This window comes from Panthera tigris, chromosome C1, assembly GCF_018350195.1.
Source record: "Panthera tigris isolate Pti1 chromosome C1, P.tigris_Pti1_mat1.1, whole genome shotgun sequence".
NCBI lineage: Eukaryota > Metazoa > Chordata > Mammalia > Carnivora > Felidae > Panthera > Panthera tigris.
The window spans coordinates 807,880-831,641 of NC_056667.1; the positions used below are offsets into that span (position 1 = coordinate 807,880).

Below are 23,762 nucleotides of genomic sequence, written 5' to 3' on the forward strand. Positions count from 1 at the left end.
ATAAATTTTAAATTAGGAAGTGTGAGTCCTCCAACTCTCCAACTCTGTTCTTTCTCAAGATTGTTGTGGCTAGTTTGAGTCCCTTGCAATGCCATAGGAATTCGAGGAACTACTTTTCTTTCTCTGGGGAAAAAAAAAGGCCATTGGCATTTATCAGCTACTCCTTAAAAAAGGTAAACTCAGAGAGGAGAAGGCTGTGGGTGGTGTCTTAGAATCTCTGCCATTCGGAGGTGGTGGTCAGCTCCGTTCAGGCCTGTGGCGGTGAGGCGGACAGTGGTGGGAACCACTGGGGGGTCTGAGCAGGGGCAGGGCCCCCTCTGGCTGCCTCAGGGTGGGGTGAGCCCCGTGCCGGGTAGCGCGATGGGCTGGGCGGGCTGGACAGGGCCACGAATTCTGAGGTGAGGAGGCTTGTGGCGGTTCAGGAATCCGGGCACGGACGGGGCAGGGGTGATGCCAGGGTGTCCGAGCAGCTGGGCGGTGAGCTGGGAGGGTGGGGAGGGGCCGCTGGCCGAGGCAGTCTGATGGGGCAGGGGGAGAGTGCGCTGTGTTGGATCTTTCCAGCCCGAGATGTTTACAGATGTTGGGCGGAGAAGTGGGTGTGTGGGGGACGCGGAGGGCCGGGGGATGGGGGGGGGGGCGGTGAAGGGCCAGGGGGAGTGTACGTAGCCAAGGACGTCTCTGGGCTGCCAGTGTCCCCTCAAGGGCAGAGGGGAGAGAAGGAAGAGCACCCCAGGGAGAAGTAGGGACTTTGCAGACGAAGGAAGGGGTGTCGTGACCAGGGAAGCAGGGATCAGCATGGGGTTACGGGGTCCCCGAGTTGGCCCGGAAGAGACGCGTGTGTGAGCACAGCCAGGGGGTGGGGTGGGATGGGGCTGCTGTCACCCTGCCTCCACTCCGGTGGCCCTCCCCCACAAGCCCCCGGTGCGAGAACCTGCCCCACCCCCACACCACTGCCCTTCTCTGCGCTTCTCGGCAGTTTGGTTCTCATTTACTGGTCCTTGTGGGGCAGAGACCCTTCCTTACCCAGGGCAGAACCTGGGGGGGGGCCTGAGTAAACCAGCTGCTGGCTGCACAGGCCGGGGTGGGGTCTCGCTCCCTGGAGGGCCCTCTGCACTCGGTCCCGCTGGGCCCCCTTCCTCCCAGTCGGCACCCGCAGGGGGACCAGCCCCTCACCTTTCCCTTCTTCACCTTGGGGGCTGAGACAGTGACCCCGGTCCCCCCCGCCTGCCTAGCAAGTCTTCTCTCTGACAGGCTGCTCTCTTGCCCCGTGCGTGAGTCCCGCCTGTAGAGACCACAGAATTGCCCTGGGACCTCTAACAAGGACGCAAGGGCAGCCCCAACAGCCAGAACCCCCAAACCATCTTCTGAAATGAAGGTGAGTGCGCGGGGGCCTATGAGGCTATCTGCAGTTTGGTGTGGGCTGGAACAGCAAGGAGGGGGGTCACTGGGTCCCCACACTCTTCTGTCCCCCGCTTGCTCTTGGCCACTAGGCTCTGCTCCAAGTCAAGTGGGCACGTGACACTCAGGCCAGGCACCATGTGCTCTGGGGAAGGCAGGGGGTAGGGGGACGAACACTGCCCTTCTGCAGGGCCCCTGCTGCCTCCCCCCCCCCTCCCCCCCATCTCCCAGCCTTCAGGGTCTCCGTCCTGCCTGGCTGGGTGGCTGGCCTCAGCTCAACTCAGGAGTACTCCTGGCGCCTGAGGCTGTTTGTTAAGAATCCTGTCCCTGAGGCCCAGCCCATGGACGCCTGGGAGGTGATGCAAGGCCTGCCTGGAAGGGGCGCTGAGGGCAGGGTGGGACCTGGGGCCACGTGGCCTGGAGAAGATGGTGTGCAAGGGCAGTGGTGCCAGAGACTGGGGGACCTGGGGCCTGAGGAGGTGGAAGAGGAAGTGGGGGGCTGGGACCTCAAGCAGCAGGGGTGCTGACAGGAGTCAGGAGCACCGCGGGCCCTTGGGCTGCCCCTCCCGGGGAGGCTGGGCCTGCAGGCACCGGGTGTTTTGGAAACCAGCAGGTGTGGCTAGGCACGCGGGGCGGCTGCCTGGTGCCAGGGGCCCTGGAGCTCTCACTGTGACGTGTGTCGGGGACCTGCTGGGCCCTGCTATATTCCCCTGGGCATCTGCCCAAGTCCCATGCCCAGACCTGCTCTGGAGTGCCCTGGTGGGGGGAGTGGCTCAGTCTGCTGGATCCCACTCCTAAGGGCCTGTCTGTCCCCCCCCTGCCCCCCACTGCTCCTCCAGCAGCCCCTGGTGGCCCCGGGGCCCAGGCCTTGGGTAGGCACTTTGGTGCCCAGACTTCTGAGAGAGACAATGGGGAGGAAGCCCTTGAAGAGGGTGCAGGGTGAGGGGCTGTGGGTCACCCCCGACTGGGCACCACCTGCAACACGACTGAGGCCAGGGCCAGGGGTGCCCCACAGGCCATGGGTGCTGCCTTAGGCTAAGCGCCCCCCACCCCCCCCAGGGGCTTTACCTGGAACCTGTTTCCCCTCCGTGCAGGGCAGACCTTCAGGCCGCTGCCCCCCTCTGGCTGCTGGGCCCACTGGGACTCCGCGACAGAAGTCCGAGGCTTTACATATGTACACACATATACACATATTTCTATTTTGTAAATTTATTTATTTTTGTGACAGAGAGCACAGGTAGGGGAGGGGCAGAGGGAAGGAAAGAGAGAACCCCAAGCAGGCTCCGAGTGTCAGCGCAGAGCTGGTTGCAGGGCTCAGACTCACAAACCGTGAGATCATAACCTGAGCCGAAGTCAAGAATCGGACGCTTACCCCACTGAGCCACCCAGGCACCCCTTCGACATATGTTTGTTAAAGTTTATTTTGCAAACAGCATGAGCAGGGAGGGGCAGGGGGAGAAAGAATCCCAAGCAGGCTCCACACTCAGCGCGGAGCCCAACTCAGGGCCCGATCCCACAAACTGTGAGATCAAGAGGCCAGTGCGCAACCAGCTGAGCCACCCAGGTGCCCCAGAGGCTCTCCATGCATTTGAAACCTCTTTTAGCTTTGGACACCACGTCCTTGGTGTGTTCACGTGCAAACAAGACGGAAAGGGAGCAGGAAGAGTCTCAGAGGTGTGGGAGGAGCAGGGGTAGGGAGCACAGGACTTCCAGGCACCTGCTGAGCCCGCCCCCCCCCCCCCCCCCCCCGACGGCCAGGAGGGTCACACAGCAGCCAGGCCGTGTCCCGGGAGCCCAAGGCGGGGCGGGGCGTGTGTGCGTGTGGCTGTGGTCCCCCTGGCTCAAGGGCTTACCTGGGGGCCTGCACATGCGGGTCGGAGGTCAGCCCAAGACCGCCGAAGACTCCACTTTCCCACAGCCTGTGCCCTTCCCCAAGGCCCGCCACCTGTGGGGTCCGCCTTAGGAGTGAATGAAAAGGGATGTTTATGTCTATTTTTCTCCTGCCAATTGGATCCAAAAGCGAGGCTTTGAAGACAAGACTTTGAGACGAGGGGTAGAGAGCGGCGCGCACCAGCGGCCTAGGCGGCGACCTTGGCCCAGTTCCAACGCGGGGCCGCCCGACCCCAGACCCTAAATGACCTCTAGCGGGGAATCGCGGCCCGCCGGGCTCCGCACGGCTCACGAGCGCCGCCTGGTGCCCACGCGTGGAGACGCCGCCAGCCTCGCAGCTTCCGGGCGGGAGCCGAGGGCCGGCCGAGTGACGGGCCGGGGGCGGGGCTGAGGCCGAGTGACGGGACAGGGTGCGGCCGGGGGCGGGGCCAGCGCCGAGAAACGGGCCTGGGGCCGGGGGTGGGGCCTTCTCTGAGTGACGGGGCAGGGTGCGGTCTGGGGCGGGGCCTGCGCCGAGTGACGGGCAAGGGGCGGGGCCTTAGCTGAGGGGCGGGCCTGGGCTAAGAGAAGCCCCGCCTCGGACCTCGCGGGGGCTTTGGGCCCCGGGTCTGGCCTTCTCCAGGAAGAGATCAGCCGTGGCCGCGGTGGTTTGTTGCAGACAAACTTGTGTCCCTCCCCCGCCCCCCCCTTAGCAGAAACAGCCCCCTGCCACTCCTCTGGCTGTTTCTTCTCGTCTTGATTTCGAAATTAATCGGAATCTCGGTAGGCAGCGGTCAGATTGCTGTCGCTCTCCAATGTGGAGATTTCCTTGTGGATCAATAAGTGGTCGATGTTCAGACCCAGGGGGTGCCGAGGAAGGGTGCTCTGGGGCTGCGCCCGCAGACTTAGCACGCGTGCGGAGCGCGGGGTGCGGAGGGGCTCCCCGCCCCAGACGCGCCCCCTGGAGGGGAGCTGCCGCCCCTGCAGCCTGGGTGCAGCCACCCGCCCTGCCTGCCTTCCTGCAACCTCTGTCTGAAGGTTGTGTCTGTGAGCAGAAAGCAGCTGGGGTCTGTTTTTATCGAGTCGGACAGACTTCGGTTTATGTGGCGATTGTTTTAAATGAGTTCTTTTGATTATTGACGTATTTAGATTTTTTTTTTTTAGATTTATGTTTTAAAATAAACTTTATTTGGGGGCGCCTGGGTGGCTCAGTCGGTTAAGCGTCAGACTTCAGCTCAGGTCATCTCATGGTTTGTGGGTCCGAGCCCCCCCCCCCCCGCCCCACTCGCCCGGCGGGCTCTGTGCTGACAGCTGGGAGCCTGGAACCTGCTTCGGATTCTGTGTCTTCCTCTCTCTCTCTCTGCCCACCCCCGCTTGCGCTCTCTCTCAAAAATAAACAAACATTAAAAAAATAAACTTTATTTTTAGAACAGTTTTAGATTTACAGAAAAATTGCTGAGAGTACAGAGTTCCCATGCACTTCACACTTCACACCTGTGATAGGACTATCCTCCTAGCACGGTACGTTTGACTTTGTCACCAGCAACCAGTATTGGCATACTATTCTTAACTAAAGTCCTTGCTTTATTCAGATTTCCTTGGTTTTTAACAAACGTCCTCCTTATGTCCCAGGATCCCATCCCGCGTGAAGTCATCACATCTCCTTGGGCTCCTCTGGGCTGTGACAGTTTCTCAGACTTTCTCTTTATTTTAATGTCCTTGACAGTTTTCAAGAGCGCTGGTCAGGACACTTTGTAGAACGTGCCCCTCCTGGGATTTGTCCGGTGCTGTCTCATGATTAGACTGGGGGTGTGGGTTTCAGGAGGACCACAGCGGGGGTGCAGTGCCCTCTCGCCACATCATATTGGGGGTGACTCGTCCCTGCCATGTTGACCTTGATCACCTGAGGGGGGCAGCACCTGGTTCTCCGTTTCCATACTCTGTGGAGGGAAGTCACTGTTGGGGCCTGGGTTGTGTCCCCCCCTCCGTGAGGCTAGAATAACTACATGAATTATTTGGAATTCTGTACGGGAGAGGTGGCTCTTCTCCCCCATTTATTTATGAATCACTTATACCAATATGGACTCATCAATATTTATGTTTATTGTAGTGGTAAAATATTAAAAATTTTTTTTTAACGTTTATTCATTTTTTGAGAGACAGAGAGAGACAGAACGTGAGTGGGGGAGGGACAGAGAGAGGGCAAGACACAGAATCCGAAGCAGCTGCAGACTCCGAACTGACGGCACAGAGCCCGACACGGGGCACGAACTCATGAGCGTGAGATCACGACCTGAGCTGAAGTCAGAGGCTCGACCCACTGAGCCACCCAGGTGCCCCATCTGTGTTTTTGATTCTACCGTTCTGACAGGTGTGAGGTGACATCTCATGGTGGTTTTGATTTGCATCTCCCTGATGACTAATGACGTTGAGCATCTTTTCATTTGTCTGTTGGCCATCTGGATGTTCTCTTAGTATTTGTCCTTTGTGACTGGCTTGTTTCACTGAGTATAGTGTCTTCCAGGTGCATCCGCGTTGTAGCAGCTGCCAGCATCTTCTTCCTTTTCATGGCTGAATGATTCCATTGTACATTCTATGCGGGTTCTCCAGAGAAACAGGACACGCACGCACGCACGCACATGCACACACGCACACGTGCACACACGTGCACGCACACACATGCACGTGCACGCACACGCGCACGCTGAGCTGAGGACACTGATCGCAGGAACTGATCCACGCAGCTGTGCAGGCCACGGCGTCCCACCCTCCGCCCTCTGCGGGCTGCGGCCCCGGGAGAGCCCGTGGTGATTCAGTCTGAGTCCGAAGGCCAGAGAGGCAGGACGTTCCAGGCAGGCAGAGAGCAAACTCACCCTTCCTCTGTCTTTTTCGTTCCGTTTGGGCCCTCACCGGACTGGACAAGGCCCACCTGGCTTGGCGAGGACAGTCGGCTTACAGAACCAAACGCTTATCTCTTCCAGAGACGCCCTCACAGACGCGTCCAGAAATAGCGCTCCGCCGCTGTCTGGGGGCCCTTAGCCCAGTGGAGCTGACGCATAATTTTTATTATCACATATGCATACACTATGTTTCGTGTCTCCATCCATCCATCCCTCCCTTGGGGTGCTTTGGGTTGTGTCCACCTTTTATGTATCGTGAATAATGCCGCTATGAACACAGGCGGACGTGGATCCCCCTGCTCGAAGTTCTCTTGTGTACATACGTGGATCGCGTGGTCATCCTACGTCTACTTTTCTGAGGACTCGCCAGACTTTTCCACGCAGCCATCTCGCATTCCCACCGTCTGTCTGTGCACAGGGTCCCGATCTCTCCGCCTCTTCCCTAACCCTTGTCGCTCTCTGTTTTTTGAGAATAGCCATCCTACTGGGTGGGAAGGGATAAGTCACTGTGGTTTTGAGTTGCATTTTCCTAATGATTAGTGACGGCGAGCTTTCCGTGTGCTTCTTTGCCACGTGTGGATCTCCTGTTGGAAAAATGTCTATGCAAGTCCTTTGCCCATTTTTAATTGGGTTATTTCTGTTGTTGTTGAGGTGTAGGAATTTTTTTTTTTTTAACGTATTTTCTTAAAGTAGACTCCATGCCCGATGTGGGGCTTGAACTCGTGACCCTGAGAGGAAGGGTCACATGCTCTGCCGACTGAGCCAGCCAGGCGCCCCGAGTTGTAGGAATCCCTTACGTATTCTGGACACGACTCCCTCATCAGAGATGGGGTTTGTGGGTATTTTCTTCCGGTCTGTTGGTGTCATGCTTCCGTGCACAATGGATATATGCGGTTATAATCCAATCTTGCTTGATTCATTTCTTGCTCTCATTGTTCCAGCCCTGGCCCCCGGGAGCTCTGTCAGGTGGCTCGGTTTACTTGTATGACATTACTTTCTGCTTTCAAGTTATGCTGCTTTTCTCAGGCTTCTGTCTTCTGTCCTGCATTTTGTTAGGTTCATTACATTTTCTTTATTCTTTTTTCCCTCCACAGATGTGGACTTGATGCAACTTATTTCTATTATTTTAGCGGTTACCTTAAAGTTTCACATTACATTAACAAATTTTTAAAAAATGTTTGTTTTTGAGAGAGAGAGAGAGAGAGCGAGAGAGAGCACACAAACAGGGGTGGGGCAGAGAGAGGGAGACACAGAATCCGAAGCAGGCTCCAGGCTGAGAGCTGTCAGCCCAGAGCCGGACGTGGGGCTCGAACCCATGAACCGCGAGATCATGACCTGAGCCGAAGTCAGCCGCTCAGCTGACGGAGCACCCCCCCCCCCCCCCCCCGCCCAGGCACCCCTCACATCACATTTTCACCTCAGTCGCCGGCGCTGGCCATTCCTGAACAGGCCTGGGATCTTACACTTGCATTCCTGACCACCTGCCACGGTTGATGGTCCGGGGCTGGCTTGTTTTTACTCCCCTGGTCCAGGCTCCCCTTGTGGACCCTGAAACAAAGACTCAAGACTAGGGCACGGAATTTTTCTTGGGCGTATGAGGTAAGAGGGGGTGGGGAGGGGGCACTCCTGGGCAACCGTACTCAGCACACTGGGACCCAGGGGAGACGTGTCACGGGTGCACGCCGTTGCCGGTGGGCGAGGGGGCTGGCTGCAGGCACCGTGCAGCGTGTGGGTTCCGGACTGTGGCCTGCCCTGTGCTGGCTCAGGAAGCCTCAGGCAGGAGCCGCAAGAAGAAGGGGGCTTTGAGAACCCTTGGTACGTGTAGGGTCTCACACCTGCCTGGCTCGTGCTCCGGCCCCTCAGCGGGGCCGCGGGGGCCGCCCGTGTCCCCGGCTCCTGCCAACACAGCCCATCGGTCTCTCCATCCTCCGCTGTCCTTGAGCTGTCAGACCCAGCTCATCCCCAGCCCGGTTATGCTGCAATTTAACCCTGGGTGTCAGCCCAGTGGCCAGGAGCGGAGGTGGATGTCCTGAAGGGGACAAATGTTGCCGGGGATTGGTAAGGGGGGGGGGGATGATGAGGCCTCCGCATTCTATTTCGGCGGGGGGCGGGGGTGCAGCTCTTCCCAGGGAGAGGTGAGCAAACCCTGCAGAGGCAGAATGTTCCGAAGGACACCCACCTGGATGTCCTCCACCCACACGGCGAGGTCCCAGCTTTCCCTGTCGAGGTTCTGACAACGGTCAGGGGCTGGGCAGCGGCCACCTGGTCTCTGGCCCATCCTGCCCGATCGCCACAGTGACAGCTGGGGCGGGTGGGCCACTAGGGAGGCGTGTGTGTGCCCGACCCCAGCGGCACCTCGTTGCAGCCGGGCGGCGAGGAATCCATTTCCAATACCCCTTCTAGTTGCGGAGTGGGCCCTCAGGAAGCCGACCCCGGGATGGGGTTTGCGTTCACGCTACGCACAGGGGTCAGTCCCAGAGGCAGGGAGGGGGCAGGATCGGGTGTGGGAAGTCGGCTGTGCAGCAGGAAGCCTCAGGCCAGCCATGCGGACTCGGGAGCGATAACCCCTTCCGAGGCTCCACCTGGGCCCCGCGGCGGCACAGCTGGTCCGCCCCTGAGGCTGCCCCGGAGGGGTGGGGGGCCTCGTGGCGTCTTCCCACCGGGGACCCCGGAGGACCCCGGGGACCCCGGAGAAGTCTACGGGCCTCTCTCTTCCAGGAAGGGGTCACTGGGGAAGCACATGCAGTCTTTCACCACAACCTGGCCTGGGTTTTCAGTCTGTGAGTTCAGCTGCTCCCTGCAGGTGCCTGAGCCTCCCTTCCGGACCTGCCTGGAGGAAACACCGTGTGCCCTGCGGTCGGAGGATGGCCCCGGGGGCACGTGCACAGGTGCCCAGGTTCTTGGAACGCACTGCCCTCGATGGCCTTCTGTATCAGCCGGGGATCTCCAGAAAAACAGACCACTAGGGGTGGGTGGCAGGGAGAAAGTGAGGGACAGGGGTGATTTATTTTGAGGAATGGGCTCCAGTTGTGGCGACTGTGGGGTTGGCGAGTGCAGCTGGAGACCCAGGAAGGAGCTGATGTTGCAGCTCGAACCCAGAGGCCCTCCGGAGCAGAATTCCCTCCTCCTCTGGGGAGCTCAGTCTTTTCTCTTAAGGCCTTCAACTGATCGGATGAGGCCCACCCACATGACGAGGGTCATCTGCTGATTTAAATGTTAATCACACCTAGGAAAGCTTCGTGTTCTTTCTGTCCAGTGGAATGTTATTCCACCTTAAAAAGGAGGAAATGCTGGCACCTGCTTCAGCATGGATGGACCCTGAAGACATCGTGCTTTGTGAAGCAAGCCCGTCCGAAAGGACAAATCCTGAATGAGTCCACTTATATGAAGGGCCTGCAGGAGTCAGATCCATGGAGATCGGTCGATGGTGGGCGCCAGGGGCTGGGAGGTTAGTGTTTAATGGGGAGTTTCAGTTTGGGAAGATGGAAAGTTCTGGAGATGGACAGTGGGGATGGTTGCACAGCAGTGTGAATGTGCTCAATTTTCAATGCCCCTGAGCTGTGCACTCACAAACGGTCAGGATGGAAATTTTTATGTGCGTGCTTGTGTGTAGGTGTGTGGTTGCCACACATTAAAAAAAAAAAAGATCGTGGTCTGTGATAGATGTTTAATGAATGTCAGTTCCCCTTTCCGAGTGATACTTTACATTAGCTTCACCACTGCAATCAATATATATGAAAAAACCCTTCACGGCAACACCTCACCGGTGTCTGGACAACTCTGGGCACCGCGGCCCTGGAGAGAGCGTGAAATCAGCCGTCAGGCCGTCCTGCTCCTGGCGCCCGACCCGGTCTCGCTCTCGGTCCCCACTGACTTCCTCACGTGTCGTTTGGGCTCATAGATGGGACGAGTGTCACGGAAGAGCTGTCGTACTTCGGACTCCTGTTGTAGTTTGACATCTTCGAGGGAAGGGGTGGGAAAGTCTTTCCTCCTCATCACCAGGCCTGGAGCCAGCGGGCGGAGCAAGCAGCCAGGGCGGAGGCGGGCCACGCCCCCAGACCTGGGGCCAGCTTCTGCCGCGCCCCTGTCCCCGAGGCCCGCTGGTCTTGTGCCCGCCGGAGCCATCCCGTCCGTCAGCACAAATCTTGCGGCCTCAGCAGCTGGCCTGGGCCTCAGCGGGGTAAGTCCCGGAGGCTTCGGATACCCAGTCAGGCCCAGAGCCGAGCGGGCGGGGCCGGGCGCACCCCACCTGCTCGGATCCGTCAGGCAGGCGTGTGCCCACGTGACTCCGGGGGCCGTGCAGGGGGGCGGGGGCAATTAGGTGGGAGCCCATCTGCGACCCTCCCCGGTGCAGGGGGGCCGGAGGCAGGGACGGGAGGCGCCCCTCAGCCCCTGGGGCTCCGACCAGCACCTGCCAGCCCTGTGCCCACTGCCGGTGGGTGGGGGGAGCAGGGAGGCGCTCGCTGGACGTGACGGTGCGTGTGCGAGGGCTCAGCACACGTACGCAGGTGTGTGTGCCGCTGAGACATCTTGTCACCGAACAGCCTGGCCACGAGGCTCCCCTGAGAGCCAGCTTTGCTGTTCTGAGTGGAAGGGAGGTCAGGTTTCTCGGAGAAACCCCAGAATAGCCTCTGGCCGCGCAGAGGAAACCTGGTCTGGCCTCCCGGGAGCCGGTGAAGCGCCCTGGTCCCGTCTGTCCCACCCCCTCTTGCCTCCACCCCGTGTCCAGCTGTCTCCTCCCTGGGCTGCAGACCCCTAGCCCCTTCTGCGAGGGGTGGGGGGGGGGCGCTCCGGCCTGGTGTGTTCTCCCCACCTGCCTTCAGAGAGTGCCTGCGAAGCATCTGGCCCGCGGGGATACGAGAGCGTCACCTGGCCAGGGTGGGCATCCCAAAAGAACCCTCACAACTGAAGCGACGACAGGCTGAGAGGGTTCTGAGGCAGAACGGCTGAGGCTGGGGCAGGGGCCTCACCTGGGACCTAGGATCCGAGGGGGAGCTTCGGGGTGAGGGGATGCCCAGGCCAGGGCAGGCCGGAAAGGGGCTTTGTGGGTCGGGGCCAAACCTGCCCCCAAATAGGGCTGCGGGATCTCCTGGCCATACAAGGCTCTTGGAATCCGGACCCTGGGGACCCCAGGCAGCTGGGCCCAGCTAAAATGCTGCCGACACCCCATACCTCGTACTGTGTGCACAGCAGATCTGGTGCCACCGAGAGGTGTTCTCCCAGCCAGCCACAGACATGGTGAGCCTGGTCCCGGCACCCGGCGGAGCCACGGTGGGCTCCCGGTGGGCTCCCGGTGGTGGAACGGGAGCTGGGGGCAGGGCCCGGGGGGAGAGAGGACGGGTCAGTGCCTCCAGGCACCGGCACGGGCTAGAGGGAAGGGGCGGAGTGGGGGCCGGGACAGAGCAGCCCTTTCTGAAGGCTGCGATGGCAGTGACAGGCAGGGCTGTCGGGGGCTAGACTACCCCTGGAAACGCCACAACAGGCTGGGGTCCTCCACCCTGACCTGTGTCGTGCTCCCCCACGGTGCCCTTCGCCCGGTCTCACCTGGTGTCCCCTGCCTTCGTCCCAGAGACTGGGCCTGGCGCAGCCGGTCCTCCCTCCCGTGGCTGGCCCGAGCCTCGGTGTCCCACACCTGGTCTCTGCCCCTCGTGCCCGTCCCTCTACCCTGCCTGGCGGACTCCCGCTCCCTCCTTGAGACCCGTCGCTTGTGCCGCCTTATCCGGAAGCCGCTCTGGGCCGGGGGCCTCCTTTTGTAACCACAGGCCTCGACGGGTTGCCGGACGGATGGACGGGGCGGGGTGCCTTGTGCCACATGTGCCGGGGCCTCCGAGCTCCCTCGGACGGGGGGGCAGAGGGGGGCCCTGGTGAAGCCGGGCGGCTGTCCCCGTAGACGGAGCGCCTGACGGCCGAGCAGATCAAGGAGTACAAGGGGGTCTTTGAGATGTTCGACGAGGAGGGCAACGGGGAGGTGAAGACGGCGGAGCTGGAGCGGCTCATGAGCCTGCTGGGCATCAACCCCACCAAGAGCGAGCTGGCTTCCATGGCCAAGGACGTGGACAGAGACAGTGAGGCCGGGCAGGGGGCAGGGCGGCTGGGGGTCACCCGCGAGCGTGAGCAGGGAGGGCTGCAGCCGCCCGCCCTCACGCGGCCTGGCCCTCTGCTTGCTCCCTGCAGACAAAGGATTCTTCAACTGTGACAGCTTCCTGGCCCTGATGGGGATTTACTGGGAGAAGGCCCAGAACCAGGAGGGCGAGCTGAGGGCGGCCTTCCGTGTCTTCGACAAGGAGGGCAAGGGCTACATCGACTGGAACACGCTCAAGTAGGGCCTGGGGCTGGGCAGGGGGTGGGCGAGGGCCGGAACGCTGTGGGCTGTCACTCAGTGTGGGGGCCCCGCAGGTACGTGCTCATGAATGCAGGTGAGCCCCTCAATGAGGTAGAGGCCGAGCAGATGATGAAGGAGGCCGACAAGGATGGAGACGGAACCATTGACTATGAGGGTGAGTCGGGGACGGGCCTGGGAGCTGGGTGGCTGGGCCAGGCCGGTGGCTGACCTGTCCTCCCGCTCCCAGAGTTTGTGGCCATGATGACCGGAGAGTCCTTCAAGCTGGTCCAGTAGGAGCAGGTGCTATGGCCCCGGGAGGCCTGCCCGAAGAAGGCCACTGCCTGCTGCGGCCCACGCTGCGGCCCAGCCTGCCCCCCCCCCCCCCTCCAGCCAATAAACACTCCAGACAGACTCATGTGTGCTTTACTGTCCATAGCCCAGAAAGGAGGGGCTGACAGAGATGTGGGTCTGGAGAGAGGAGAGGGTTTTGTCCAGGCAGCCATGGCACATGGCCCGTCCCTCCCGCTGCCCAGCTCTGGGCTCTGGACGGCAGCCTGAAGGCCAGGTTGGGGGCAGGGCGAAGACTACCATTTGCCCTGCCTGCCTGCATGGGGGAGGGGGGTGACCACCCACAGGCCCCTCCCGGAGCCCCTACAGAGGGAGATCACTTAGGGACAAATTTTATTCTGTCTCCAAAAGCCGGGGTTGTCACGGCCAGCCTGAGGCTTAGGCCTGTGGGGTCAGGGCTGAATGCAGCAGCCCTCGTGTGCATGCCTGTGTGTGTGTGCGTGTATGTGTGTGTGTGTGTGTGTGTGTGTGTGTGTGTGGCCAACACAAGGCCGGCCGGCTTGGCTGCCTGGCGTTACACAGCAACGAGGCCAGGGCTACAGCAATGTGCGGACGGCCAGCCTTCCCTGGGGAAGGGTGGTAGGGGTGTGCTGGGGGGTCCCCGGCTGCAAGTGCCCTCGCACCGGGTCCCTCTGAGCACGGGGTGGCTGGCAGCACTGGGAGGTTCAAGAGGACCTTCCTCTGCCTTTGAGGGGCACCAGGGCTACAGCCAGGGGTGCTGGGCACCGGAGCCTGGCTCCCGGGGCCCTGCCGATGTCTCTAGGCCTCAGGCCCCGGGGAGAGGACTGGGTTACTAAGAGGAGGGTGGCTCTTCCTGTCTGGGTTTGGACATCTTGACAGCCTCTTCATAGGAGGGTGGCAGCTCAGGGGCATACGGGCTGTAGGCAGGAGGGGTCATGGAGTCGAGGTCCAGCTCCCCAAAGGGCAGAGGCAGCCGCGTGCCCAGCGGATACTGCACAGAACTGTAAGCTGCAGGGAACCAGAGTGGGTTTGTGTGGGGATAAGTCTGGCTCTCACTCGCCCCCCCACTCCCCCTGCAGGCACTCACAAGTCACAGTGCTGTGCACCGGGCTGTCACTGTCTGTAGGGCTGACCGTCAGGCCACAAGGCTGAGGTGTTGCTGGCAGGTGTGGCTGGGTGTGTGCCCGCTTCCGGAGGCAGCAGAACCGGACACAGCTGGCTGTGACCCCGCACAGCAGCAGCAGAAGGACAGCGAGTAAGATAAGCCTGTGCAGGGAGGAGCGGGAGCCTACCACTGGACTGACCCCTGGCCACCAGGAGCCTGCTCCCCAGGGGCAGTCAGGGCCCGACTGCCCAAGACAGGACAACGGGCAGGATAAAAGAAAACCAGAGAACCAGTGTCTCTCCAGGCCAGAGACCTTTCACCAGGCCAGAGCTGGGCCTGAGGAGCTGGCCCCTCCTGGCCTCTTGCTGCTGGGCCTGTCCTGGCTGTCTCCAGGGCTGGCCACAAGTGCCTTGGGCTCACTCCCAGGACACACTGTCCCAGGCCATCTGCACAATCCTGTGCCCAGACCGATGACCGCGCTCAAGGGGGCCTCCTGCAGGGGTGAGGAAGGAGGGGGTGGGAAGCAAGCGGTGAAAGGAAGTCCAGCCAAGGGCCTGTGTGCCCAGAGCTGTCCCGGATCGGGGCAGGGCCCACGTGGGAGGCTGGCTGCCCTGGTGCTGAGGGCAGGAGGTCCTGGCGACTCAGCCGAGAGGGTTCGGGGTCTGGTGGGCCCGGCCAGGGGAGAACCGTCGGACCCGGCTCGGCGCCGAGGCCTCCACTTACCCCACGTGCCACAGGCTGCTCCAGCGGGCCTGGGGCGGGCACCTGCGGGGACGGCGGCACCTGGAGCAGGTGGGGCACCAGCAGGGTCGAGCGCCCCGCCCGAGCCTCCCGACAGGGCGGGGCCAGGCCCCGGCTCCCACCCCCCTGACTTACAGGTCCGAGGGGTCGCAGCTGCCGTCTCCGAAGCCCAGCGCCACCTGTGGGGACAGGGGTGAGCCCGGGCCGGGGCGCGCCGAGCTCACACCCGCCCCGCGGTGCCCGCGCCGAGCGCCGCCGACCCACCTGCGGCAGCTGCAGGAGCGGCGGCAGCAGCAGGAGCCCCCGGGCGGCCGGCACCCCCACTACCATGCTCGGCACGGACAGGGAGCCTGAGCCCGCCCGCCGCGCCCCTTTATGGAGGCTCCGCCCCGCGCAGACCCCGCCCCACGACAGCAGAGCCGCTTCACGAGGCCCCGCCCCTGCAGGCCCCGCCCACCGGAGGCCCGGTCCCGTGGCCACACCCCGGAGCCCCCGACCTAGAGCCCCGCCCACTAGAGGCACCGCCCCTTGAAGCCGCGCCCAATATGGGTCCCGCCGCACGGCCGCGACCGCCGGGTCGTCTCCTCCGCGTCTCAGAGCCTCGGGTCGCGGGGTGGGGGAGGTTCTCGCCCTCCGCGCGGTGCAGAGCCCCCATCCCGGCCGGGCCAGGCCTGTCCTGCAGTCAGGCTCGGTGCGGACCGGGCCAGCCCTGTTGTGCCCAGGGCTGCACAGGGTGTGTGGCTTCGGAGGGCGGCAGCCAGGACACATGTGGGCCAACTCACACACCGCGGCGCTCAAGGTGAAGGGTTTCAACAGTCAAGACTCTGGGGGGTTCTAAGCGTGTTGTTCAACGGTATTTATTTTGGTGGCGCGCTGCGGGCGCTCACTGCCTGGGGCTGCCCGGGCCAAGCCCACCCGGATTCCAACCCTGGTTCCCGGCCGTTGCGGTACCCTGGAAGCAAACCACGTTTCAGGCGCACTTCGCCTTGAAAGCCATGCTCAACCCAGGGAATGTGGCCTCTGTGGTGTCTGGGCCTGGCCGTGACAATGCCCGCTGTCCATTCTTCTAGGAAAGACTGGGGGCCATTTCTGGCACCTCCCCGCTCTTCTCACCAGGCTGAGTGCGCTGGTCGGTTTCCTCTCCCCTCTGCTCCACCACCGGTGGTCACGCTAAGGGAGGAGGTTGGTACAGCAAGATGCAGGGTGGTCTGTCTTGTTTGGGGAGAGTGGGGGGGGGGGGGGGGAGAGAAGCTACCTTTGACCTTTCTTTTCTTTTTCTTTTTTAAAGGTTATTTATTTTGAGAGAGAGAGAGAGCAGGGCAGGGGCAGAGAGAGAGGGAGAGAGAGAATCCCAAGCAGGCTCCATGCTGTCAGTGAAGAGTCTGATGGGGGGCTCGATCCCACAAGTTGTGAAATCTTGACTTGAGCTGAAGCCAATAGTCAGACACTCAACCGACTTAGCCACCCAGGCACCCCCCGCCTCCACTTTTGACCTGAGCCGAAGTCGGTCACTCAACCGACTGAGCCACCCAGGCGCCCCAGATGTTGGACCTTCTAAATGGATTGCCAAATTTTTTTTTTCTCTATTGTTCATCTCTTCTAGATTTCTAGATTCTTAATTGCACTCAAGACATACTCTACAGGCATCTCCCACATTGGGAGGGCCTCCTGGGCTTGGCTCTCCCACCTGGACCTGCCAGGCACCTGCTCTTTGATCTTGCTTGATCTTGACCTGGGCTTTGCCTGGAAGCTGTCCCACACCTCCAGGCTGTGCCAGGCCCCCCCACCCCCCTCCACCCCCGCAAGGGCCCCCTTGCTCACCCTGCTGTAGCCAAGCTGGCTAAGTTTGGCTCCTGACCATCTTTCCTCCTCCTTCTCGCCTTCACTGCCTTGGGAGGCCCAACTCAGGATGGGAGGGAGAAGGATGGACAGAAGTCCAGCCAGTGCACAGGAGTTCAGACAGAGCCTTGGCCAGTGAGTACCAGGGCCTGTTAGCAGGAGAGCTAGGCCGGGGTTTACAAGACAGTGGCTTACCCCTCCTGCCCACTAGCCAGAGCAGGACGCAAGGACCATGGCCTGCAGGGAGCAGGCCCTCCTGGAGCCTGGGTTTGGCCTGGGCTGCTGGACCTGCCTTCTCCTCTTACCTAGTGAGAAAGTGGCTTGGGCTATGGCTGGACAGCACTGGTGAGGGCACAGACAGAAGTCCTGCAAAACAGTACTTTAGGGTCACTGTCACTGGCCTGAGGTTAGGGAGATGGCAGGCTTCCAGGGATGAAGGGCACCAAGGAACCGGGGCTAGGGCAGGTGGCTCCAAGCTGGTATCCCGAAGCCTGTGCCCAGGATGGTCCCCAGATGCATCACACCCTCCATTCCTGCTCTCCTGGTGGCAGGTGCGAGACTAGGCTTGGTGGGTTGCCTATGCTGTGCATGGGGGGCCAGACTGGATGCGCTCTGTGGGGTCGCTGTCCAACCAGCACTATCCAGAAGGCAGGGGCTGGGGTATGGGTACATTCTGAACTCCAAAGAGTATTGTATGGCCTGTGGGGGCTTCTACCTTGAAGGACCTGTTGGAGCCCAGAAGGCTGAGCCTGGACTCGTTCCAGAAAAATGGAAAACCAAACTCATGTTCTGGGTCTCACCCCGGACCCCAGCTTAGCTCTGAAGGAGGACACGAGCATGAGTCCCCCACATTTGGTCCCTCCTTGCTTAGGGTCACCAGGGAACCTGAAACTTGGGAGCAGCAGAGAAGCCTAAGGGGTCACCCTGGCTTTGAAGCCGCCTGTACCCTTCTCCCTCCTTGATGGGCCTCCTAGGTCTGGGCTTGTCTCAACTCCAGCCCTCTACCCCCAGCACCCTGTCCTGCTACCTGTTCCCCCAATGCTCCAGGCACCCACCCTCCAGAGGGGCAGAGTTCATCATATGGACTGATCTGTGTGCATGGTGGGGGTGGGGTAGGGTAGAAGGCACGGGGCTGCCTCCCCAGGGCTCTGTCCCCATCTCTCATTCAGTGTGCATCCCACACTGCAGGCCTGTACGAAGCAGCTCAGAAGGTTTATTGGCAGACTTGTGGGGGCAGCTCTTCCCCGCACCAGGGCTTCTAAAGGCTGGGCAGGAGGGTACTGGTGGGGCTGGGGGCTCTGAGGGGCTCAGGGTAAGAGTACGTGTGGGTAGGACTGGCCTTGTTGCCTTGTTCTCAGCGGGGCCAGGGAGGGGTGCTCTTGGCCTCTAGACTTGCTGGGTCCAGGTCAGCAGGAGGCAGCCATGCCTGCAGGGCTGGGGTGCCCCGGCCATAGGGCCATGAAGAGGGCTGCACGTTTGAGTTTGCCCAGCAGGGGATGCCCAGGTCCCAGGCCTGTGGGTGGCTTGGCCTGGTTTGCGGACCACAGGAGGGCTTCAAGAGAGAGCAGGAGGTGTGTGGAGAGACTCCTGTGGCCTCAGGGGCCGCTCACCACCTGGGCTACAAAGAAGACCTTGTAAGTCTCCTTCACATCCCCCTTGAGCTGCAGCAGGGCTGACACCACGAGTGGATGATCCAGCTGGAACGGGCGGGGAGGAAGGAAGGAGCCCCTCAGTCGACTGCCCACTTCACCTGCCCAGGGCCCGCCCAACAGCCCCCAACCTGGGTGGGGCGGGGGCATCATCCCTCCCAGCGCTCCCTGGCCAGAGTCTGTGGCACCTACGTCAAAGTCTGCAGGTGGCAGCCAGGAGATGCTGATGGTCTTGGTCTGGCCACGCTCCACGAAGCCTCTGGAGGGCTCAATGGTGAAGCCCTTGTGCTGCAGAGATGCGGCGCCGTCCAGGCTGAACTCGACGGTCTGCAGGGCACTGGGGTTACAGGTAGGCCGGCAGGCGGGGCACAGCGCCCAGGAAGCAGTGTGACAGGGGTCAAGGATGCCCGACTCCACCTGCCCTCTCAGCCCTGACCGGCAGGCTGCCCACCCACGTCCACCAAGGGGCAAAGCCAGGAGGGACCAGGCTACCCGGGGCGGGGGACACTGCAGAGGGGCCGGGTGGACCTGGTCACCTTCTTTGGAGACAGCTGGGTGGTCCGGATGCAGCCCACCTGCAGCTCTCGGGTGGCAGGAGGGGCTGGCATGTCTGTGTCCAGCTGGACGTAATCCAGGGTCACCAGGATGGGCTTCAGCTCCTCGGCTTCTGGAGACAGAGGACCCGGCTGGGGGCCAGTGTGTGGGGGGCTGTGCCACCCGGGGCCTGAGGGAGGTGCCTAGGGGTTAGCTGGTCCTCAGGAAATCACCCCCTGGGGGATGGGCCAGAATGCCCACCCCACCCTTCAGGCTTCCTAGGGCTAAGGGTGCAGGCGGGCAGCTCCTCCTACTGTCCTCACACCCCACGAGGGGGCTCCCACACCTCAGAGAACACACCTTCTCTGTGCTCAGGGTCGTAGGTGGGGATCACGGTCAGGGACTCCACAGGCACGTCCAGGGGGTCTCCACCCTCTACGAACATCATGTGCTCACGGGCCGCGCCCTTCAGAAGAATCTGGTGGGAGAGTTTCTGGGGACAAGGACCATAGCAGTCTCGTTCCAAGTCCCCGTGACGGGGGGCTCCAGGAGGAAGGGGGACCGTGGAACCGGGGACAGTGGGCTCTCCACTTGACGACACCCAGCCCGGCGAGGAGCCCTCAGGCACGGGCCAGGGTCTCCAAAGGGGGGCAGGCAGGGAAGGCCGGAAGGGCCCCGGACACGCGGGAAGGGGGGAGCCGCACCTTTCCGAAGAGCACCACCTGCAGCCTGTCCGAGAAGTAACGGCTCTCGTGGTCCGGGCTAAAGGTCACGGTGAAGTCCTGCGTCTTGCCGGGGTCTATGACGCCCTCGACGGGGATCACGCTGAACACGCTCTGGCCGCTGTGGTTTTGGGTGCCTGCGGGAAGGTCGGCAACGTGTGGGTCCCTCACTCCGCCTGCAGCGCCCCTCACCAGCCTGACGCTCTGGCCCCCAACCAATCCACTGCCCGCAGCGCCCCCCAACCGCCCCAAGCCCCGCCCCTGCCCCGCGCTCCACCCCTGCCCCGTCCCCGCCCCACCCCCGCCCCTCGCTCCACCCCCGTCCCGCCCCCCGCACCACCCCTGCCCCGGGCCGCGCTCTCCCCAAGCTCCACCCCTTCCCCTCCCCCACCACTCCTGCCCCGCCCCCCGCCCCACCCGGGCCGCGCCCCGCCCCAAGCTCCACCCCTGCCCCTTCCCCGCCCCACCCAGGCCGCGCCCTCCGCCCCAAGTTCCACCACTGCCCGCCCCCACCCCCCCCGAGCCCCCCCTGCCTCCCGCCCAAGCTCCACCCCTTCCCCGCCCTCCGCCCCACCCGGGCCGCGCCCCGCCTCAAGCTCCACCCCTGCCCCGTCCTCGCCCCACCCAGGCCGCGTCCCCCCCCCCCCCGCCCCAAGCTCCACCCCCGTCCCGCCCCCCACACCACCCCTGCCCCGGGCCGCGCTCTCCCCAAGCTCCACCCCCTCCCCTCCCCCACCACTCCTGCCTCGCCCTCCGCCCCACCCGGGCCGCGCTCCACCCCTGCCCCATCCCCGCCCCACCCAGGCCGCGCCCTCCGCCCCGCCCTCCACCCCTGCCCCGCCCTCCACCCCACCCGGGCCGCGCCTCCTCGCCCCAAGTTCCACCCCTGCCCGCCCCCCCCCCCGAGCCCCCCCTGCCTCCCGCCCAAGCTCCACCCCTTCCCCGCCCTCCGCCCCACCCGGGCCGCGCCCCGCCTCAAGCTCCACCCCTGCCCCGTCCTCGCCCACCTCACCACCCGGCCGCGCCCCCCGCCCCAAGTCCCACCCCTGCCCCGCCCCCAGGGCTCGCTCTCCGCTCGCACCTGCGGTCCCCAGCAGCCGCCCCGCGCCCCCGCCCCCCAGCTCACCCACGACTTCAGTCCTCTGGGCCGGAAAGGCGAGGAACTGCGGCAGCCGCTGCTGGCTTTTGCCCCTCCTGGAGCTGGAGAGGCTGTCCAGCTGCATGGAGAACCTGATGGGCAGCGCCGAGCTGTTCTGCAGCTGTGAGGACAGGGACCTTCAGCGCATTGCCGTCCACCGCCGGCGCGCGGGTCACTGCGAAGGGGGTCTCAGCTCGCCCTCGCTGGGGGTCACGCCCTGCTGGCTGTCCAGCCGCCCTCCGGCCCAACCGTTTTCGCCTTGCTCCCGGCACTTTCCTGGGCTGCTGGTCCATCTCACCCAGCCTCACGTTACCCCCCTTTCCCGGCCGGTGCGCCCAGCCCCCTCCACGCGCCTCGGGGAGGGAAACTCCGTGGTGGTGCGCCTTGGGCTCCACAGCGCCCCCCTCTGCCAGGCTCAGGCTGGCCTTCAGCTGAACCAACACCCTCGCCCCGTCTCTGAGAGTGCTCCTCCTCAATAAACACTTCAGGGAATCCCTGTCCTGGACCCGGTGCCAGGTCCCGACCTAAGCCGGTGGAGGAAGCAGTTGGCTGCTTGATCCCAAGGCTGGTGAGTCCCTCAGACATGGGAGAGACATAGGGAGCCAGGCCTGCCCTCCCACAGGGGGTGGGAGGCCACAGGGCAGTGTCACGTCACCAGCAAAGTCTGTAACCCCACCCCCACCCTCCACAGCAGTGCCTGAGCTGAGCTCCTCCTCATCCCAGGTGGGGTGGCTCCTGCAAAGGCCCTGAGGCAGGAAGACAAGGAGCACTAAGAGGCGGAGCTGGTGAGGCATGGAGGGAGGGGCACGCTCAGCCTTCCCCCTGCTGGATTGGGCAGTGGAGGCGGCAGCTGCTGGAGGTAGGGGCCGGATGGCGGGGGGCCTCCGCTAGCTCCCCTACCAAGGCGGGTCTGACCCCTCCCAGGGTGGAGCCCTCTCCTAGGAGGCCGGGGCAGGCACCAGGTCCCCCGTGACGTGTTTCACCTTGAAGCTTGAGGACACAGACTCTCCGGCAATCACGTAACCCATGTCGAGGACGTCCCCTTCAATGGAGCACGTGATCGTGGATGCCACGCCAGTACCCATGAGGGTCAGAGACAGCGTGTCTCTCTTGGTGATGATGTCCAGTGTTTCTCGGGCCTGAGAAGACCACGTCCATTAGCACGGAGCAGACATCTGTCGGAGGCGTGTGCTGGGGCTCTGGGAGCAGCTGGGTCGGGGCAGACTGGAGCAGAGTGATCGAGCTCCCTAGCCTCCTCCTGCTTGCCCGCCAGAGGTGAGGCCCGGCGGCGGCGGGGGGGGGTGGGGGGGGTGGGAGGGGGGCGGTGCGGGGGACCAACTGCCTCCGGGGACGCAAGCGCACGGGCTGCAGCATGTGGGCCCCGGACTCACCAAGATGCTCTCCCGGGGAGAGAAGGACAGTGTCAGGACCTGGGTCTCGCCTGCAGGCAGCTTGCTGATGGGGGTCAGCAGGATGAAGGGGCCACTGGGGTTCAGCACGGAGAACTCCACCTGTGGGCCCGGTGTCAAGGAGAGGTGGCAAGAGCAGGGCTGCAGCCCCCCCCCCCCCCAGCTGCCCCCTCCCACCCCCGCGAGCCACCTGGGTCCCCGCGAGCTTCCCGGGCTGGGTGTGGACAAGGATACGGTGAGGTCCTCGGGGGAGATGTTCTGGATGGAGACCTTTTTTATGCCACAGTGTCCTGAAATAGGGTGGTGGAGTCAGAGGCCCGGGGGGTGGGGTGTGGGAACCCAGGCCTGGGCCCCCGGGGCGGGGGTGTGCATGGGGGGCTGGGCCCAACTGGAGCTCACCTACAGCGATGTCACCGAAGTTGAAGATGGTTTTGCCTCTGTCGGAGGTCACCACGAGAGACGGTGCCACGGCTGGACACCACAGCTCCAGGTACAGGGTATTGTGGGGACTGGGGGTGGGGCAGGGTGCGCTGAGGGCGCGGTGCTCTGCACCCCGCCCTCGCCCTGCCCGCTTCAGCCTCCGTGCCCTTCCCTCCGGGCCCCCAGAACTGGTTCGTAGCAGAGGATGGACAGCCACTTTCTGGAAGACACCCCCTCCCCCACCAGAGCACTGCACCTGAAGCTCAGGGGTTCCGTCCCCTTCCTGTCTTCAGTGTCACCACTGGCAACGACACAGGGAACCACAAACTTGTCAAACCTCCCCTGGAAAGATCTGGCCAGGGTGGCCTGGGCAGCCTGGTACTCGTCCGAACTGGAATTAAGCAGCAGCGCACACTCACGCCCCTGTACCCACACTGTCCCCAGAAGCCCCGGGGGGCCCTGCCACACTCTCCCGGGCCCCGGGCCGGAGGGGTAAGGGGCAGCTTCCCGGGGGCTCTGCCCGGCTGTGGCCGTCCCAGGTATGTCTGACCAGCTGGCTTTCCCACCCTTCCCTGCTTCCTGGGGGGCCCTCCCCTACCCCAGGGTGCCGATCAGGCACCTAACCGGAGGGCCGTGTTCCTGGGGCCCCAGGCAAGGGTCCAGGGTGGGCAAGTGACTTGAGCCCGTCAGAGCTCTCCCAGCCTCACTCTGCACCCGGGGAGGCTGGGGTTGCTGAGCTGGGAATACAGGGGTCAGGGACAGCAGGGTCTCCCCCAGCCCGCGGCGTGAGGCTGCGCACAGGGACACCGGGCCCAGGAGAATGCGGTGGGCAGATGCCTCGGAAGCCAGAGCTTGAGGGGCCTCGAGGCGGTGCCCAGATTCAACCGTGTCTCAAGCCGGCCCAGCCCTGGACTTGCGGTCACATGGTTCAAAACAGCTCTGCTCCAGGCCTTCTGTGGGGAAAGTCTCCATGGGGGTCAGGGTGGGGTCTCATCAGACGGGCCCGGAGGGAGGTGTGGCCTTCTCTTGGGCCTACCTGGGCTTGAGGTCCAGTTTCTGCAGCTTGGCAGCCTGGGTGGTGGAGGCCCGGGGCGGGTGGTCCCGGCCCTGCAGCCGCAGCGTGGAGAAGGACTGTCTCCTTAGGTCCTTCTTCTGGGTGACCGTGTCTCTGCAGGGCTGCGGGGTGGAGGCCAGCCCTGCTCAGCCCAGCAGGGGCTGTGAGGGGGAGCTGCTGTGGCCCCTGGCGGACTGACTCCTGCAGGAACCCCAGGGGCATCGGTTTGAAGGGGATGGGGGCCCGAACACCAAGCGGCTCCATCAGGAAGACTGACTGCAGGTGCCACGGAGACAGGTGAGTGTCCAGAGGGAGACACAAGGCTCCCAGTGCAGAGACCCCCGTGGGCCTGT

General features: G+C 63.1%; 3 protein-coding genes across 8 annotated transcripts in view; 1 reads left to right on the plus strand and 2 right to left on the minus strand.

The window, feature by feature from the left end:
- Positions 1-207: 207 nt before the first annotated feature.
- CALML6 (calmodulin like 6) lies at positions 208-12,863 on the plus strand. Of its 3 annotated transcripts, none has more exons than XM_042996362.1 (6): positions 208-261; positions 1,252-1,375; positions 12,058-12,232; positions 12,342-12,486; positions 12,564-12,664; positions 12,737-12,863. In XM_042996362.1, the coding sequence occupies exons 2-6, from the start codon at positions 1,370-1,372 to the stop codon at positions 12,781-12,783; spliced, it is 474 nt and encodes a 157-aa protein (XP_042852296.1). In that variant the 5' UTR covers positions 208-261; positions 1,252-1,369; the 3' UTR covers positions 12,784-12,863. The 3 variants fall into 3 exon arrangements, with proteins under 3 accessions (XP_042852296.1, XP_042852295.1, XP_042852297.1); XM_042996361.1 differs by having other exon boundaries at positions 212-398; XM_042996363.1 differs by lacking the exons at positions 208-261; positions 1,252-1,375 and adding an exon at positions 11,157-11,405.
- Positions 12,864-12,906: 43 nt separating this feature from the next.
- On the minus strand, positions 12,907-14,977 carry TMEM52 (transmembrane protein 52). Its single transcript, XM_042996237.1, has 5 exons — positions 14,909-14,977; positions 14,780-14,823; positions 14,627-14,686; positions 13,886-14,064; positions 12,907-13,806 (listed from the first exon to the last, which is right to left on the minus strand). Exons 1-5 carry the CDS (start codon positions 14,972-14,974, stop codon positions 13,631-13,633), a joined length of 525 nt encoding a protein of 174 aa, XP_042852171.1. The 5' UTR covers positions 14,975-14,977; the 3' UTR covers positions 12,907-13,630.
- A 2,696-nt stretch (positions 14,978-17,673) lies between these two features.
- The window catches only part of CFAP74 (cilia and flagella associated protein 74), a 64,623-nt gene continuing 58,534 nt past the window's right edge, over positions 17,674-23,762 (minus strand). For all 4 annotated transcript variants that reach the window (XM_042996275.1, XM_042996276.1, XM_042996278.1 and 1 more), the window contains 12 exons: positions 23,392-23,531; positions 22,612-22,746; positions 22,335-22,444; positions 22,170-22,225; positions 21,918-22,037; positions 21,510-21,665; positions 20,515-20,647; positions 19,371-19,525; positions 19,027-19,159; positions 18,669-18,856; positions 18,325-18,459; positions 17,674-18,180 (listed from right to left, as the gene is read on the minus strand). In XM_042996275.1, the coding sequence (XP_042852209.1) occupies positions 18,079-18,180; positions 18,325-18,459; positions 18,669-18,856; positions 19,027-19,159; positions 19,371-19,525; positions 20,515-20,647; positions 21,510-21,665; positions 21,918-22,037; positions 22,170-22,225; positions 22,335-22,444; positions 22,612-22,746; positions 23,392-23,531 (1,563 nt within the window). In that variant the 3' untranslated portion in view covers positions 17,674-18,078. The remainder of the gene's footprint in view (positions 18,181-18,324; positions 18,460-18,668; positions 18,857-19,026; positions 19,160-19,370; positions 19,526-20,514; positions 20,648-21,509; positions 21,666-21,917; positions 22,038-22,169; positions 22,226-22,334; positions 22,445-22,611; positions 22,747-23,391; positions 23,532-23,762) is intronic.

What these genes read in the sequence shown, in the direction of transcription:
- CALML6 (XM_042996362.1), top strand. An exon ending in CAAGGACGTGGACAGAGACA is followed by an intron (nt 12,233 to 12,341) that starts GTGAGGCCGGGC and finishes TGCTCCCTGCAG; the next exon opens with ACAAAGGATTCTTCAACTGT. An exon ending in ATCGACTGGAACACGCTCAA is followed by an intron (nt 12,487 to 12,563) that starts GTAGGGCCTGGG and finishes GGGGCCCCGCAG; the next exon opens with GTACGTGCTCATGAATGCAG.
- TMEM52 (XM_042996237.1), bottom strand. Translation starts at nt 14,974, where the DNA reads ATGGTAGTGGGGGTGCCGGCCGCCCGGGGGCTCCTGCTGCTGCCGCCG. An exon ending in AGCTGCGACCCCTCGGACCT is followed by an intron (nt 14,687 to 14,779) that starts GTAAGTCAGGGG and finishes CACCTGCTCCAG; the next exon opens with GTGCCGCCGTCCCCGCAGGT. An exon ending in AGCAGCCTGTGGCACGTGGG is followed by an intron (nt 14,065 to 14,626) that starts GTAAGTGGAGGC and finishes CTCCCTGCACAG; the next exon opens with GCTTATCTTACTCGCTGTCC.